This window comes from Camellia sinensis, chromosome 14 (assembly GCF_055761805.1).
Source record: "Camellia sinensis isolate YWXY chromosome 14, ASM5576180v1, whole genome shotgun sequence".
NCBI classification, from domain to species: domain Eukaryota; kingdom Viridiplantae; phylum Streptophyta; class Magnoliopsida; order Ericales; family Theaceae; genus Camellia; species Camellia sinensis.
In genome coordinates this window covers 48,495,381-48,513,123 of record NC_138974.1, presented here as the reverse complement: position 1 = coordinate 48,513,123, position 17,743 = coordinate 48,495,381, and the positions used below count along the sequence as shown (strand labels likewise).

At 37.6% G+C, this 17,743-nt stretch overlaps 1 protein-coding gene across 1 annotated transcript; it reads right to left on the bottom strand.

Moving 5' to 3' along the window:
* Positions 1 to 257: 257 nt before the first annotated feature.
* Positions 258 to 15,104, bottom strand: LOC145806965 (uncharacterized). The gene is made up of 6 exons (XM_082904843.1): positions 12,242 to 15,104; positions 11,748 to 12,121; positions 11,501 to 11,511; positions 10,894 to 11,358; positions 1,206 to 1,293; positions 258 to 638 (listed from the first exon to the last, which is right to left on the bottom strand). The coding sequence occupies exons 1-6, from the start codon at positions 15,102 to 15,104 to the stop codon at positions 258 to 260; spliced, it is 4,182 nt and encodes a 1,393-aa protein (XP_082760969.1).
* Positions 15,105 to 17,743: the final 2,639 nt, after the last annotated feature.

The window sequence follows — 17,743 nt, the reverse complement described above, 5'->3', positions numbered from 1 at the left end:
CTTGGAGAGTACAACTTTATCAAATTCAAAGACTAATTTAAACCTATTCTTGATCAACAGTGACCCATAAATCAAATTCTTGCGAATCTCTGGCACATGGAGTACATTGTTAAGAGTGAGTTCTTTCCTTTTCCTTGTCCTTCTACAGTTGATGTAGAGGAGTTTCCCATAAAAAGATGTTCCCCACTTTCCACCACTTTGTATGTTGTGAACATCTTCTTATTTGCACAGATATGGCGGGTTGCTCCAGTATCCACCTACCATTCCTTGGGATTACCCACCAAATTTGCTTCAGAGGCTACTGCAGCAAGATTGATGTCTGCCACTCCATCAGAAAGATAAAAATCCTCGGCTATGTTGGCTTGTGCTGGCTTTTTGCTTAAACTCCCTCCGTCCTTGCGAACGTGACAATCCTTAGCGCGATGTCCATCTTTGCCGCACACAAAGCACTTGCCTTTGAATCTCTTGTTGAACTCGTTGTTGATCCCTTTGATCTTACTAGTGGATCCTTGTTTGGGACCATTGCCATCATGCTTTCGTTTCTGGTTGTTGAACTTTGGCCCATGTATATGTTCCACAACATTTGCTTTAGCCTGCATGACATGGTTTCCTGACTTCTTGTCGGAACCACGGTTGTCCTCCTCAATTCTGAGTCACACAATTAGTTCCTCCAATTTCATCTCCTTGCACTTATGCTTTAGATAATTCTTGAATTCTTTCCAAGATGGTGGCAATTTTTCAATGATTGCCGCTACTTGAAAAGATTCACTGAGAACCATCCCTTCCGCATGTATGTCATAGAAAATTAATTGGAGATCTTGAACCTGGCTAATAACCGTCTTGGAATTCATCATTTTAAAATCTAGAAAATGGCCGATAACAAATTTCTTTGTACCGGTGTCCTTTGTCTTATATTTATGATATAGTGATTCCCACAGTTCTTTAGCAATGCTTTTGAGACTATACACATTGTACCGTGTATTGTTCAACTTGTTGAGGATATAATTTCGACACAGAAAATTACCATGTTTCCATGCATCGACTGCGGAAACCACTTGCCGGTTAGTCTCTCCCTCGTTCAGTGCCGAGGCTTTTTCATGAGTGAAGTGAGCCAAATTCAATGTCGTAAGATAAAATATCATTTTTTGTTGCCATCTTTTAAAATCATTTCCATTGAATTTTTCTGGCTTCTCCCCATAATTTACCGGTACTGTCGAAGTTATCACTGGCACAACAGGTGTGGGGGTTTGAGTAATAATAGTTTCAGTACTGTTAATTTCAGTTGTCATAATTCTGATGAAATAAAAATAATAAACCAATCACAAATTTATACAAAAAAGAATTTACACACAAAACAAACAAAATAATATTTTGCAACAAAATTCCAATGATAAACAGTATATTACTACTATGTTATCAAAGAAATCATTAAACAGTACATTACTACTATTTAATAAATTAAATATTATATTACTACTATTTAATTTCTCAAAACAAAATATTTGTCCGTCTATCGCAGAAATAAAAAAAAAATTAAAAAAAAATGTCCTTTAAGATTGTTATACCCACAGTGGTGTATGTGTGTAAACAATATGTATAAATTAAATAAAAAATAAAATAAATAATTCAAAAAAATAATTATATAAATTATTTCCGGAATTAAAAGCTTATAGAAAATAATGTCGAGGCTTGTGTTGGACACAATCTCCTTAAAGTAGATTTCGCCCTCGCTTCGGTGCTTCAAGTTAAAATAGCGTCCACTTCCCAGGATGCAACGACTAACACTTGAATTTTGCAGGACTAAAAACCAAGCCTTGCGAACCAAAATTATGTTGTAACTCTTTCTTTTTCTTTCTAAAATTAAATGTAGAAAAAATGCAGAAAGACAAGAGGACGACTTGAAGGAGAAAGGAAGAAATGCTCTCAAAAAACTGGATTGAAAGAATTGTTGGATGGCCAACTATTTATAAAAGTGGAAGTGGCTTTTCCGAATAGGTGCCAACTGATATGAACCTGTTCGGACAGATTCAATAACCAAAAAACCCGACCTGTTTGGACTGTTTGAACAAATCTGTTCGGACTGTTTGAACAAATACAGATCTGTCCGATTTTGGAATGAACAGGTATGAACCTGTTTGGGTGGAAAAAATCTGGACTAACTTTCTTTTGAATTTTGAAATCAAAATTAAAAAAAATAAATAAATAAAATAAAAAAGTTTTTGATCCGAAAAAGATAAGTATTGGGCCACACAAGCCCAACCCAACCTCACACCACGCACCCGCGCCCAAGCCAAGCCCGCCTGACCAACTGGATGGATGGCGGCGACGCGCGCATCAATGAGTTTAGCCCACTTCACCCATAACCTCACCCTTCCACAAACTTGGGTACCCCTTGGGGACCATCCCAAGTATCCAAAGGTAAGGTTTATAAACCCAAACAATTCCTCTAGCTTTTCCAATGTGGGACAAGCACATCTCACAAATGTGTAGTAAACCTACCAAAATACATTACCGCAAACCCGAAAATGTGCGTTGAATTCTCATTCATCCAGAAATGGTTTTGAGCAACCAAATACACGGTTTTATTCACTATGTGACATTAAACATGAATCCAATAAAAAACATTAAATATAATGCTTGGGTCTCACCTTAATTAATGCTCAAAGTTAGCAAAAAATAAGGATTTTACAAAGCCATTTTCCAACAATGATTCGTTTCTACGAGCCAATTCCAAGATTACACAACAACCATTACCTGATTGATTATGTCAAAGCACAAGGAAATGTTGTTTTACCCTCTAAAAATTTGAGTATGAAACAAGGTTGTGATGACGCTGGCCAAGATGTTATCTTGCAATCAAAATTTGGGTAACTAGTTTTTCACCAAGAAACTGAGTCTTTAAGGCTGTGTTTGGTTGGAAGATTTGGGAAGGGATTTGGAAAAGGAAAAGGAAAAGGAAAAGGAAAAGAAAAAGGACAAAGTATTTCACCTAATTTCATCCACCTTTTCCCTTTCCCTTTTCTCTTTCTAAATCCCTTCCCAAATTCTGTGATTGGTTACTAGATTTGGGCAGAAATTTGGAAAGGGAAAGGGAAAATATAGGTGAAACGTGAATAAATTATACTTATGTTTCACTTAATTTCACACACCTCTTCCTTTTAGTTTTCTGAATCACTTCCCAAATGCCCCCAGCCAAATACAGCGTAAGAGTTCTTCTTTAATTTCTTGAATAAAAAATTATGGGTTTTTCATTCCAATTTTTCCCTTCTACGGATGTTTTGTGATTGGGAACCATTCGATTTTTGCATAACAGTTTCAATATTCAATCTGATTGTAAAACATTGCTCATACATGTTCAATTGATTTAGTATTTCATTTTTTCCCCTTTGTAGAAGAGGCTCATGCTCATCCGAGAGGGCCAAGCAGGAGCTACAAGACACGGATGATGAATTCAATAGTAGTGTTTTTCTCTTTGAGTTAGAGTTGGATCAAAGAGACGTTGAACAAGGCATGCTCTACATTCCCAAGAAAATAGTATAAAGCATTTCCCTTGTGCATCGACTATTATACCAATTTATGAGGTCCAGATTGAAATTTCCGACACTCAAAACCAGAACTGGAACATGGCATTCATCTACATTCGCTCATTTGGTGCCTCTTTCATTGCAAAAGGGTGGCATAGGTTTGTCATTAGGCACAATTTGGAAGCCATGGATGTGATTTGCTTCTACAAACCTCTCTCGTGTTTACATGAATGGCATTTCCTGCTTCAGCATGTCAAAAGAGGAAAAGCCAAGACAGACAACCCTCTTGAATTCAAGTCTGAAAATTTCTTGTTCGAGCTGCAATTGATCCCTCCCTCTAGCTTCATCCTCATCATTCCCAAGGAAGATGTAATAAATCATTTCCCTACAATTGAGATCCCTCGTGGAAGAACATTGCACTTCACTGATGCTCAAAACAAGGATTGGCCCATGACAATCGTTTTCGTTGATTTGCACGATGCCTACATAGTTATGGATAGGTGGAAGGGGTTTGTGAATAAGCACAGGTTGCAAGACATGGATGCAATTAGGTACTACAAACCGGTCTAGCCTTTACACGAGGGGCACTTCCTTATTGAATGTGTGAAAAGAGAAGAGGATGCTTATGTGACTATTAGTCAGAGTGGTCGATTGGGTAGTGCTGAAAATGATGGCGAGGGGGGCGATTATTGGGGTGATCGTGCAAGTAGCGACATTCATGTAGGGTTGAGTCCTCATTAAGTGGTAGCACCACAAAGAGGAGGACAAGTTACTATTGGACAGGGAAAAACCAGGGTAGTCATGGCACTGTAGGAATTCTTACAAGTGACAAACAGTGCTTGGGAGGAAATGTCAATATAGCTCCCAATTAGTGAACTCTTGATGTCTATCATAATCTGTGATTGTGTTTTTTCATAATTACATTGTTGAAGCTCATAGTAAATTGTGATTTTACATACATTACATTCAAGGTTCTAAAAAGCGGTTGTGGTCGCCGTAACGGTGGCAGTGACGCGATTGCGGTTGCGGGGTGTAAAAGCCGTAGCGTAACGGTTGCGGTAGCAAGAACCGTGAATTTTTTTATTTTTCGCACAATTTGAAAAAACTTACCGATACGCATATTTTTTTCCTTAATCATATTTATTGGGTTTTAAAATAAATATTGATCAATTTTTTGTAATTTTTTAAGTATGATCCAATATATTTTATAATTTTAAGTCACTATAAATTGAGTTTTTTACATTTTATTTCAATAATTGATGACTTTATATGTCATAAATCCATATTACGCCTGCGGCAATTTTTTTTATTTATTGGATTTAGATGTATAAAATTATTATTTTTAATTATTATACTTGTGGAAGCATATGCAAATTTTAACTTGAATAGTTTTAAAAAATAAATTATACATGCTAATATAATCATATAAAAATTAAAAAATAAATTATAAAGAATTTTTTTTTTTTGAGTTTGGATCACTTGAATATTCATTCTCTTTTTGAATAACCTGTAAATAAAAATAAAATACACTAATCAACAAAACTTGACACAAATAGTTTTTAAAATAATAAACTTTTTGAGTTTTGATTTTTTTTTACTTTTATAAAATATAAAATTAATTAATTATAACATAAATAGATTTTAAAATAATAACTTGTAAAAAAATATCTTACAAAATGTCATTGAAATTTTAAACACACAGATCTATACATAATATAAAAAGATAGCTATTGATTTTAAATAAAGATAATATTAAAGGCCATTCTCTTTTATTAAATTATGAAGGTTATAGTGAAAGTTGGAAAAAGCAACAGAGAGAGCTTTAAATAATAAATACATAAATGCCATTATATTATAATAAAGACTAGTCAATAAGAAGTCAAAGAGCCTCACTCCTCTATATCCAAAGATATATAGAGAGAGATAGAGACAACCCAATGAGAAAGAAAAAAATAGAGAGATAGAGAACACGGTAGAAAGACAGAGAGGACGAAAGATACCTGCAAAACCCTAAACATCGAAGATCGCAGCCCAGATTTCTTCAAATTTCGAATTGTACTTCAATCATATGAGCGAAAGAATTGTATCTCTCGATATGTATCTTTGATTCGAATCATTTAAGCCAAGTTCCCTTTGTTTCCCATTTTTCCTTTATTTTTTTGGTAATCCAGTTAGGTCTCCTTGGAAATAAATGTTCAGTGCACAAGATGCACACTTAAGGCCGTAGGCACTACGTGTTACCCTTGTTTTTGTGGTGTGATTGAGATTTACAGGTGTGTTGACTGTAGCGGCCGTAACGGTGTCGTAACGACCATAATGGCCCGTTACGTAAAAGTTCAGAACCGTTTCTTTCGAAAAAAGCCAAAAAAAAAAAGAAGCTAAAAATTGGAGAAATAGGTCTAGGTTGAACGCCTTAAGTGTGCATCTTGTGCACTGAACATTTATTTCCAGAGAAGCCTAACTAGATTACCAAAAAAATAAAAGGAGAAATGGGAAACAAAGGAAACTTGGCTTAAATGCTTCGAATCAAAGATATATACCGAGAGATACAATTCTTTCGCTCATATGATTGTAGTACAATTCGAAATTAGAAGAAATCTGGGCTGCGATCTTCAATGTTTAGGGTTTTGCAGGTATCTTTCATCCTCTCTCTCTCTACCGTGTTCTTTGTCTCTCTATTTTCTCTCTCTCTTGTTGGGTTGTCTCTATCTCTCTCTATATATCTTTGGGTGTAGAGGAGTGAGGCTCTTTGACTTCTTCAGAATGACTAGTCTTTATTATAATGTAATGGCATTTATGTATTTATTATTTAAAACTCTCTCTGTTGCCCTTTCCACTTTCACTAGAACCTTTATAATTTAATAAAAGAGAATGACCTTTAATATTATCTTTATTTAAAATCAGTAGTTATCTTTATTATATTATGTGTAGGTCCGTGTGTTTAAAATTCCAATGATATTTTATAAGATATTTTTTTACAAGTTATTATTTTAAAAACTATTTATGTTATAATTAATTAATTTTATATTTTATAAAAGTAAAAAAAAAAATCAAAACTCGAAAAGCTTATTATTTTAAAAACTATTTGTGTCAATTTTTGTTGATTATTTTATTTTATTTTTATTTACATGTTATTCAAAAAGAGAATGAATATTCAAGTGATCCAAACTCAAATTTTTTTTCTTTATAATTTATTTTTCAATTTTTATATGATTACATTAGCATGTATAATTTATTTTTTTAAACTATTCAGGTTAAAATTTGCATATGCTTTCACAAGTATAATAATTAAAATAATAATTTTATACATCTAAATCCAAAATTTTTTTTTCCACAAGCTTAATATGGATTTATGACATATAAAGTCATTAATTATTAAAATAAAATGTAAAAAACTCAGTTTATAGTTATTTAAAAATATGAAATATATTGGATCACACTTAAAAAATTACAAAAATTGATCAATATTTATTTTAAAACCCAATAAATATGATTATGGGAAAAAAATTTGCGTATCGGCAAGTTTTTTTCAAATTGTGCGAAAAATAAAAAAATTAACAGTTCCGGTTACCGCAACCGTTACGCTATGACCTTTATATCCCGCAACCGCAACCGCGTCACTGCCACCGTTACGGTGATCACAACCGCTTTTCAGAACCTTCATTCACATACATACTGGTGAAGTTCAAAGTAAATAGTGAATTTTCATAGTTACATATGGTTTGGATTATTTGTTTCTGTCTCAAATGGATTCTTTGTGTTTTGTTTTGTTTTGTTTTTTGAGTTGGTAAAACAAGCCTTGATGTGTAGAGCTTTAATGTGAGCAAGTTGAATGGTTCATAATTCAGTGGGTTTGCTAGCTGCATGTTTTACTGATGGCCTTTTCTTCTAACAAACTTTTTATTTATTTATAAGACATATATTTTTTTTGATCGGCAAGACATATATATTTTTTAACCTATAAGAAAGCAAAGCAGCTAAAAATTATGGAAAATAGCTCCCAATTAGTATACCATTGATGCCTCCATCATTTGGGATTTTGATTTTCATAATCACATTGGTGAATTTCAAAGAGAATAGTGATTTTGCTTGCATACATTGGTGAAGTTATGTAAATATGGATATTGAGATTTGTGATTTTCATTCACATGCATTGGTGAATTTTAAAATAAATAGTGAATTTTCTACCAAGTGTCTACATGGTGTGGATTATTTGTTGTTGAAACAGATTTTTTTGTTGGTTTTGGTTTTGATTTTGGTCTTTGAACCAATGTTAAAATGGATTTTGAGATAGTAAAAACAAGCCTTAGGATATAAGTAGATGCATGGTTCAAAAACTGCAGTTACTAGTATGACTCAATTGGGCATAGCAAAAAATGAGGGCAATGGCAATGGTGGCAGAAACGAGGCAAAAATAAACAATCATGAAGGGGGCGGAGTCAGGGTGGAAGCAGCCATGGCAAGGGGAAGACAATTTGTTGTTGGGGTATGGAAAAATGCAGTGTGGGGGGCCAGAATAGGGAGTCACCCAGATGTAAATTCTTGATCTGAGAAGAAAGGGAAGTTCAAGTATTATAAAAATGAATCTTTGATTCTTCAGATAGTGATTTTCATCCATACGTCGAATATCTTGGTCAATAAAATTGTGATTTTTCTACTAAAATTCTTCTTGGTTGATTGTATCTGAAGTAGATTTTTGAGTTATCAATGAGTGACAAGTTAAAATTAGGATATATATACTTCAGAATAAAAATTAAATTTGTTAGATCGAGCCCACTCCACATGCTAAAGGAAGATGGTGGGGGTAGTTCCAGCCTACTATCCACATGGTGAGGGTGGCACCATGTGCTAAAGGTAGTGCCACACCCCCAACTTGCCCCTAAAAGTTCGGGCATGACCCTTTCAGAAACAGACATATAACCTGGTAGATATATATCATATGGGGCCTTGACGGAAGCACAAAACATACAAGAATACAAAATTAAACAAATTCCATTGAGCTATTTCTAACATGCCAGGATCTCACACATTACATGCACCATAAGAGATTGATAGAATCCAAAAATACTTCTTGACAGTACATATATACAAATACATTTACAGACCCAGCCCTGTAGTCGGGCATATAATAAAAACTACGGGAGTTATACACAATCAACCTTGGAAGGGTAGCCAAGAAATAAGCCAATTATCTTAGTAGACTTCACAAAATGGGTGGCCTTGTGAGTGCTTGGATACACGAAGGTTGTCAAAAGGAACCGGGCATCATAGGTTAGGATTGACCACCTGGTTGGTTGCCTATAGAAACAGACATAACAGAGAGTGAGCTGGCTCAGTGAATAGTAATACATAATGAAGCAATGCTCAACTTGAAACATGACTTATATCAATATATGAGCAAATGCAGAGGTTACAAAGTTAGCCTAATTCTATATTCATCTTATAACGGCCTTAGGCCCAATCTTGAACATAAAAGCTTGACATATCACATTCTTAATTCATAACGGCTTGAAGCCCTTAAACATGGTGGCATAATGCCCTTGAACATAGTGGCACAAGGCCCTTAAACATGGTGGCACAAAGCCCTTATAACATATGGCACTAAGGCCCTTGAAACGTGTGGCTCAAGGCCCTTGTAACTTGTTGGCATTGAAGCCCTTGAAAGTAGCATAAAGCCCTTGAAAGTATACTTATACGAACTCAAGAGGTGTCTCACACGGATTCTAGAGGTGGCTCACGTCGTAGCACTTAGTTCCGTGTAGCACTTTGTTTCATATCATAATAGCTTATATTGAGTGGCTGTAGGCCCAGAGTCTTATAGAATAAAGGTATTTTATCTTTCCCATTCCTTTCTTTACATACTTGGAACATGCTTGGACATTAACATACATACATGAATCATACATACTTGAAACATTAATCATAGTTGCGTACTTGAGACATTAACATAGTCGTGTAAACGAAATGCTAATGAAAATCATTAGACATATGTAAAGAAGATAATGATACTACTACTCACAGTGTTGAGATGATATGCTTGTTCTTCCCGGAGTGTGCCCTGCACACATTCAATCTTACACAATTTAGTTTCCTTTCCATATTAGATCACTTTCTGTTTCGTTTTACTTCGAAGGAAGTTATACATATTAAAAGGCATCAAATACATATTCTGACAACATTGGAGGGTTCTACACGCAAAACGGAGCAAACAGTATTTTTCAGCATGAGCCGCACGTGCGGCTGTGAGCCCCGCACGTGCGGCAGTCGGCCCCGCACGTGCGGCCCTGAGGTCCCGCACGTGCCTTTTTAGCAGAACAAAAAGCCCCAAAATTTCCCCTCTCCCGCACGTGCGGCCACAACCCCCGCACGTGCGGCAGCACTTCCCGCACGTGCGGCCATGACTCCCGCACGTGCGGCGATTCTGCACTTCCAGTCCGAAATTTGCTAAAAAAATTCCATTCTTTTAGGAGTGTTTCCAAGGCTCTAAATTGAAACTTCAAGGTGTTAAATCAAGGCTAAAACAACATATTAATCATACATACAACACACCAAAATTCATCTAACTTGAATTGGGTTCATGAGTGTAACTCAATTGATTTGGAGCAACCATAGAAGTTCATCCACATATCATTGTTCTTGAAGCTCCTAACTTTATACCCACATACATAAATACACAAAACATGGCATAAACATGGATTGCAATTCTTAATCAAATAACTTGAATTGTCCAACATGCACAAATAGTAGGATTATCATACCAAGTCTTCAATATACACATGTTTCTAAACTTTTATCACACTTAGCTCATACCATACCACTTCAAATTGAGGAGGAGAATTAGATTAGGGAAGTTGAATTCACCTTAGCTTCAATCTCAATTCCTCCTTGCTCTCATCCCCTTTTCCCTTTTCTCTCAAGAAGATGCTATGGAAAACTTGCTAAGTCTTAAGGTCATAAGACTCTTATAAGCATGTATATATATAAAGCTTGAATAGGGACAAAAATTAATCGTTTAAGCATCCCCAAATTGAAATTTCACAGAAGTGCTTAATATTACTTAAAAATTATGCTGATTATATATGTGAAATCAATTCCAGATAATTAAGCCTCTAAGGCTTCCAATTTCTGATCTAAGCATTCTCATGTAACAGATACTTTTCTTATTGAACAGATAGACATCTTTAATCATATGGTTTACTTAATTTAAATTTCCCATAGGATTCCACAATAAGCATTCAAAATCACAAAATAGGATCCGAAAATATAACAAAGAACATGTACGAGGGTCGAGTTATTACACTCTCCCCCCCTTAAATAAGTTTGGTCCTCCAAACTTGTTTTACCTTAGGGTAGAAACAGATGTGGATACTGATGTTGCATTTCCTCTTCTTTTTCCCAGGTTGCATCGGTTCCGTAATGTTCCTGCCATTCCACTTTTACCATTGGAATTTCTCGGTTTCGTAATTGTTTCATTTGCCGATCTAAAATGCGGATTGGTTTCTCCTCATAAGTTAACTTATCATCTAGTTCAATCTGGTGATAATCAATAACATGAGACGGATCCGCAAGGTACCTCCGAAGCATAGAGACATGAAACACATTATGTACTTGGCTCATATGTGGCGGAAGGGCAACCCGATAAGCTACCAGACCCACCCTTTCCAGAATTTGAAAGGGACCAACGTAGCGGGGCGTTAACTTACCCCTTTTCCCGAATCTTGGATGGCCTTTCATCGGAGTAACTTTTATAAAGACGTGACTGCCCACTTCAAATTCCAAATCTCTCCGTCGGTTATCCGCATAACTCTTTTGTCTACTTTGAGCCGTTTTTAATCTTTCTTGAATAATTTTAACTTTTTCAGTTGTCAGCTGAACAATTTCAGGCCCTAGCAAGGATTTATCTCCAACTTCAGCCCAACATACGGGAGAACGACACGGTCTTCCATACAAAGCTTCATAGGGTGCCATTGCAATACTTGAGTGGTAACTATTGTTATATGCGAGCTCCACTAGTGGCAAATGGGTTTCCCAACTTTCGTGAAATTCTAGCACACACATCCGGAGCATATCTTCCAGAGTTTGTATTGTTCTCTCGGATTGACCATCAGTCTGAGGATGGAAAGCTGTGTTGAATTTTAATTCTGTACCCATGGCTTCTTGTAAACTTTGCCAGAATCTGGAAACGAACTTTGGATCCCTATCCGATACAATTGAGACCGGTACGCCATTCAGTCTTACAATTTCATTCACATAAAGGACCGCCAGTTTATCTGCATTGTACTGAGTCTTCACTGGCAGAAAGTGAGCAGACTTAGTTAATCGGTCGACAATGACCCATATAGAATTCGTACCCCGAGGTGTCCGTGGTAATCCCACAACGAAATCCATGGTTAAGTGCTCCCACTTCCATTCCGGAATTGGAAGGGGTTGTAATAATCCCGCTGGTCTTTGATGCTCTGCTTTCACTTGCTGACACTGCAAGCACTTAGAGACGAAGTCTGCAATCTCCTTTTTCATGTTTGGCCACCAAAAATTTTGTTTCAAATCCCGATACATTTTAGTACTTCCCGGATGCATGGAAAATCTTGAGGCGTGTGCTTCTTCCATCAATTTCCATTTAAGTTCTAACACATTGGGAACACATACTCGGTCTTGCAATTTGAGTACCGAATCCATTAAACTGAACCCCGATTGTGGCTTGGTCTCCAATTCATCACATACCTTCTTTAGAACGTCATCCTCCATTTGATGTGACTTAATATCTTCAAGCAAAGTCGGTTGAGCCATTACTGCTGCCAGTACTGTTTCCTGTCCAGGTATCTTGAATTCCACCCTCATTTTACCCAATTCATTTACCAATTCCCTTTGCTCCGTAAACAGGTTGGCCAAATCTCCCATATTTTTCCGGCTAAGAGCATCTGCAACCGTGTTGGCCTTACCAGGATGATAATGGATCTGTAAATCATAGTCTTTAATTAACTCTAACCACCGACGCTGCCGCATGTTCAATTCCTTCTGGGTAAAAAGGTACTTAAGGCTTTTGTGGTCGGTGTAAACTTCGCAGATAGTACCATACAAATAGTGCCGCCATATTTTTAAAGCAAAAACCACCGCCGCGAGCTCAAGATCATGCGTGGGATAGTTCTTTTCATGGGGTTTAAGCTGTCGTGAAGCATAGGCGATAACCCTTCCACCTTGCGTAAGCACACACCCTAATCCTTTATGGGACGCATCACTGTAAATTACAAACCCTTTGGTGCCAGACGGTAAAGCCAGAACTGGAGCTGTGGTTAATTTCATCTTCAATTCCTGGAAAGCAGATTCCCGCTCTTTTGACCATTCAAATATAACTCCCTTTCGAGTCAATTGTGTAAGTGGTCCAGCAATTTTAGAAAAATCTTGAACGAATCTCCTGTAATAACCAGCTAACCCCATAAAGCTACGCACTTCAGTCACATTGGTAGGAGTCGGCCATTTCACAATCGCCTCAATTTTGTGTGGATCAACAGAAACTCCTTCCTTTGTGATAATATGCCCCGGAAATGCCACCTCGAGTAGCCAGAATTCACATTTCTTAAGCTTTGCGTACAATTTCCTTTCCCTGAGGGTTTGAAGAACTAAGCGAAGATGGGTTTCATGAGCTTCCACATTCTTTGAATAAATAAGGATATCATCAATAAAGACCACCACAAATTCATCCAGATAGGACTTAAAAACGCGGTTCATCAAATCCATAAAGGCTGCTGGGGCATTAGTAACTCCAAAGGGCATGACCAAAAATTCGTAATGACCGTACCGAGTTCGAAAAGCTGTCTTCTCAACATCATCAGCCTTGACTTTTAATTGATGGTATCCAGACCGTAGATCAATCTTAGAAAAAACCTGTGCCCCTTGAAGCTGATCAAATAGGTCATCAATTCTTGGCAACAGATACTTATTCTTGATAGTAACTTTGTTAAGTTCTCTGTAATCGATACAAAGCCGGAGTGTTCCATCCTTCTTCTTTACAAACAAAACTGGTGCACCCCACGGAGATACACTCGGGCGGATAAATCCCTTGTCCAATAAATCTTGCAACTGCATTTTCAATTCTTTCATCTCAACTGGCGACATTCTATACGGAGTCTTAGAAATGGGTTGAGTTCCCGGTGCTACTTCAATTGTAAACTCAATTTCACGGTCTATTAACTGCCCTGGTAACTCTTCTGGAAAAACATCCGGAAATTCACAGACAACTGGGATCACGTCAGTATTCCCATTCACCACTTGCCCCTCTAGAACACTGCATAAATACCCCTGACACCCTTTCTGAATTAATTTACAAGCCCTTGCTGCGGAAATTAAATAAGGTGGAGAAGTCACTCCATGTCCCTGAAAAGTAGACTCTGATTGTCCCGGAGGGTAGAAACTGATTTGTTTAGTCAAACAATCTATAGTTGCACTATATTCACCTAACCAGTCCATTCCCAGAATAATATCAAAATAGGCCGTATCAAGGGGTAACAGATTGGCATACACCCGGATATCCCCAAATTGGAGTTCACAAGCAGCATATATAGAGGTACAAATCATAGGACTTCCCAAAGGTGAAGATACACACAACATATAAGACAGTTTTTCTTCAGTTTTATCTAAATTAGGAGCAAATAGTTTCGACACAAAAGAGTGGGTGGAGCCAGAATCAAATAATACATGAGCGAAATGACCGTGAACGATAAATGTACCTGACACCACTGTTGCCACATTTTGCACATCTCCCGGAACCAATGCGAACACCCTGCCTTGTCTCGCAGTGTCTTTATTATTAGCAGGTTTAACAGTTGTCTTGGTGTTGGAAATTGGTGCAGACCCCGCTGAACTTGTAGTGGTTCTATTATTGCTTTGTTGATTTCTTTGAGGGCAATCCTTGATCAAATGACCCGTCTTGCCACACTGGAAACAGGCTCCAGACTTCCGATAGCACGTTCCACGATGCTTCTTCCCACATTCCGGACAAATCGGTATTGAATCCTGACTAGGGATAGAAGTATTTGAACTCCCTAAGGTCTGCTTTTTGTTTGGTGGAGTAGGTGATCCCTTCGACCATTGGGTATTTTGCCTCTTCCCTTTCCATTCCGAAATTCGACTCTGAGTAGCGAGATTCCCTTCTGCTATAACGGCTCTTTCCAACACATCAACGTAAGTAGGTAACTTCAACATGTTAACCTTATCCAAGATTGCGCTCCGTAATCCCCCTTCAAATTTGCGCGCCTTCTTATAATCCGTATCCACCATATGGGGTGCAAACCGAGCCAATTCTGCAAATTGGGCTTCGTATTCAGCGACGGTTTTGTTCCCTTGCCTGAGAGTTTCGAATTCCGTTACCTTCTTATCCCGCATGCTTTGAGGGAAGTACTTGTCATAAAACAATTCCAAAAATCTGTCCCATGTCAACCCTTGGTGTACAGTCCTCGTAAGCATCCACCATCTGCGTGCCTCATCCTCAAGAGTAAAGGCAGCCAATTGCACCTTCTGAGCTTCTGTGCAAGGAAAGACTTCGAATAACTTCTCTATTCCCAACACCCACGCCTCAGCTTTCATTGGTTCTATTCCTCCTTTGAAGAATGGCGGTTTCATCTTTTTAAACTCCTTAGTAAGGGTGATAGTCCGGTCTTCAACATGGAAATCTTGTACTACCGGTGGAGGTACCGGTGGTGGGGGTGGTTGTTGTGGCTGTTGCTGTTGTTGCCGTAGGGTCTCCGCCATTTCCATAATCATTCTCTCCATTCTATCCAGCCGTGCAGAAGTAGCATCTTCTGTATCTTCTGTCCTTGTCCTCACCATTACCTACACAATAATCATTTATACATAATAGACATATTTCAAAAGTGTTAACATTATCAGAGTAGACTTATCGTTGCCATCACTTTTTCATATACTTTCAGAATGTCATGCAAGATGCCTAAAGCTTTTCTAGACACCCTAAAGCTCAATGGACCCGTGTGTGAGATAGCAACTCGTGCTCTGATACCACTTGTCACACCCCCAACTTGCCCCTAAAAGTTCGGGCATGACCCTTTCAGAAACAGACATATAACCTGGTAGATATATATCATATGGGGCCTTGACGGAAGCACAAAACATACAAGAATACAAAATTAAACAAATTCCATTGAGCTATTTCTAACATGCCAGGATCTCACACATTACATGCACCATAAGAGATTGATAGAATCCAAAAATACTTCTTGACAGTACATATATACAAATACATTTACAGACCCAGCCTTGTAGTCGGGCATATAATAAAAACTACGGGAGTTATACACAATCAACCTTAGAAGGGTAGCCAAGAAATAAGCCAATTATCTTAGTAGACTTCACAAAATGGGTGGCCTTGTGAGTGCTTGGATACACGAAGGTTGTCAAAAGGAACTGGGCATCATAGGTTAGGATTGACCACCTGGTTGGTTGCCTACAGAAACAGACATAACAGAGAGTGAGTTGGCTCAGTGAATAGTAATACATAATGAACCAATGCTCAACTTGAAACATGACTTATATCAATATATGAGCAAATGCAGAGGTTACAAAGTTAGCCTAATTCTGTATTCATCTTATAACGGCCTTAGGCCCAATCTTGAACATAAAAGCTTGACATATCACATTCTTAATTCATAACGGCTTGAAGCCCTTAAACATGGTGGCATAATGCCCTTGAACATAGTGGCACAAGGCCCTTAAACATGGTGGCACAAAGCCCTTATAACATATGGCACTAAGGCCCTTGAAACGTGTGGCTCAAGGCCCTTGTAACTTGTTGGCATTGAAGCCCTTGAAAGTAGCATAAAGCCCTTGAAAGTATACTTATACGAACTCAAGAGGTGTCTCACACGGATTCTAGAGGTGGCTCACGTCGTAGCACTTAGTTCCGTGTAGCACTTTGTTTCATATATAATAGCTTATATTGAGTGGCCGTAGGCCCAGAGTCTTATAGAATAAAGGTATTTTATCTTTCCCATTCCTTTCTTTACATACTTGGAACATGCTTGGACATTAACATACATACATGAATCATACATACTTGAAACATTAATCATAGTTGCGTACTTGAGACATTAACATAGTCGTGTAAACGAAATGCTAATGAAAATCATTAGACATATGTAAAGAAGATAATGATACTACTACTCACAGTGTTGAGATGATGTGCTTGTTCTTCCCGGAGTGTGCCCTGCACACATTCAATCTTACACAATTTAGTTTCCTTTCCATATTAGATCACTTTCTGTTTCGTTTTACTTCGAAGGAAGTTATACATATTAAAAGGCATCAAATACATATTCCGACAACATTGGAGGGTTCTACACGCAAAACGGAGCAAACAGTATTTTTCAGCATGAGCCGCACGTGCCGCTGTGAGCCCCGCACGTGCGGCAGTCGGCCCCGCACGTGCGGCCCTGAGGTCCCGCACGTGCCTTTTTAGCAGAACAAAAAGCCCCAAAATTTCCCCTCTCCCGCACGTGCGGCCACAACCCCCGCACGTGCGGCAGCACTTCCCGCACGTGCGGCCATGACTCCCGCACGTGCGGCGATTCTGCACTTCCAGTCCGAAATTTGCTAAAAAAATTCCATTCTTTTAGGAGTGTTTCCAAGGCTCTAAATTGAAACTTCTAGGTGCTAAATCAAGGCTAAAACAACATATTAATCATACATACAACACACCAAAATTCATCTAACTTGAATTGGGTTCATGAGTGTAACTCAATTGATTTGGAGTAACCATAGAAGTTCATCCACATATCATTGTTCTTGAAGCTCCTAACTTTATACCCACATACATAAATACACAAAACATGGCATAAACATGGATTGCAATTCTTAATCAAATAACTTGAATTGTCCAACATGCACAAATAGTATGATTATCATACCAAGTCTTCAATATACACATGTTTCTAAACTTTTATCACACTTAGCTCATACCATACCACTTCAAATTGAGGAGGAGAATTAGATTAGGGAAGTTGAATTCACCTTAGCTTCAATCTCAATTCCTCCTTGCTCTCATCCCCTTTTCCCTTTTCTCTCAAGAAGATGCTATGGAAAACTTGCTAAGTCTTAAGGTCATAAGACTCTTATAAGCATGTATATATATAAAGCTTGAATAGGGACAAAAATTAATCGTTTAAGCATCCCCAAATTGAAATTTCACAGAAGTGCTTAATATTACTTAAAAA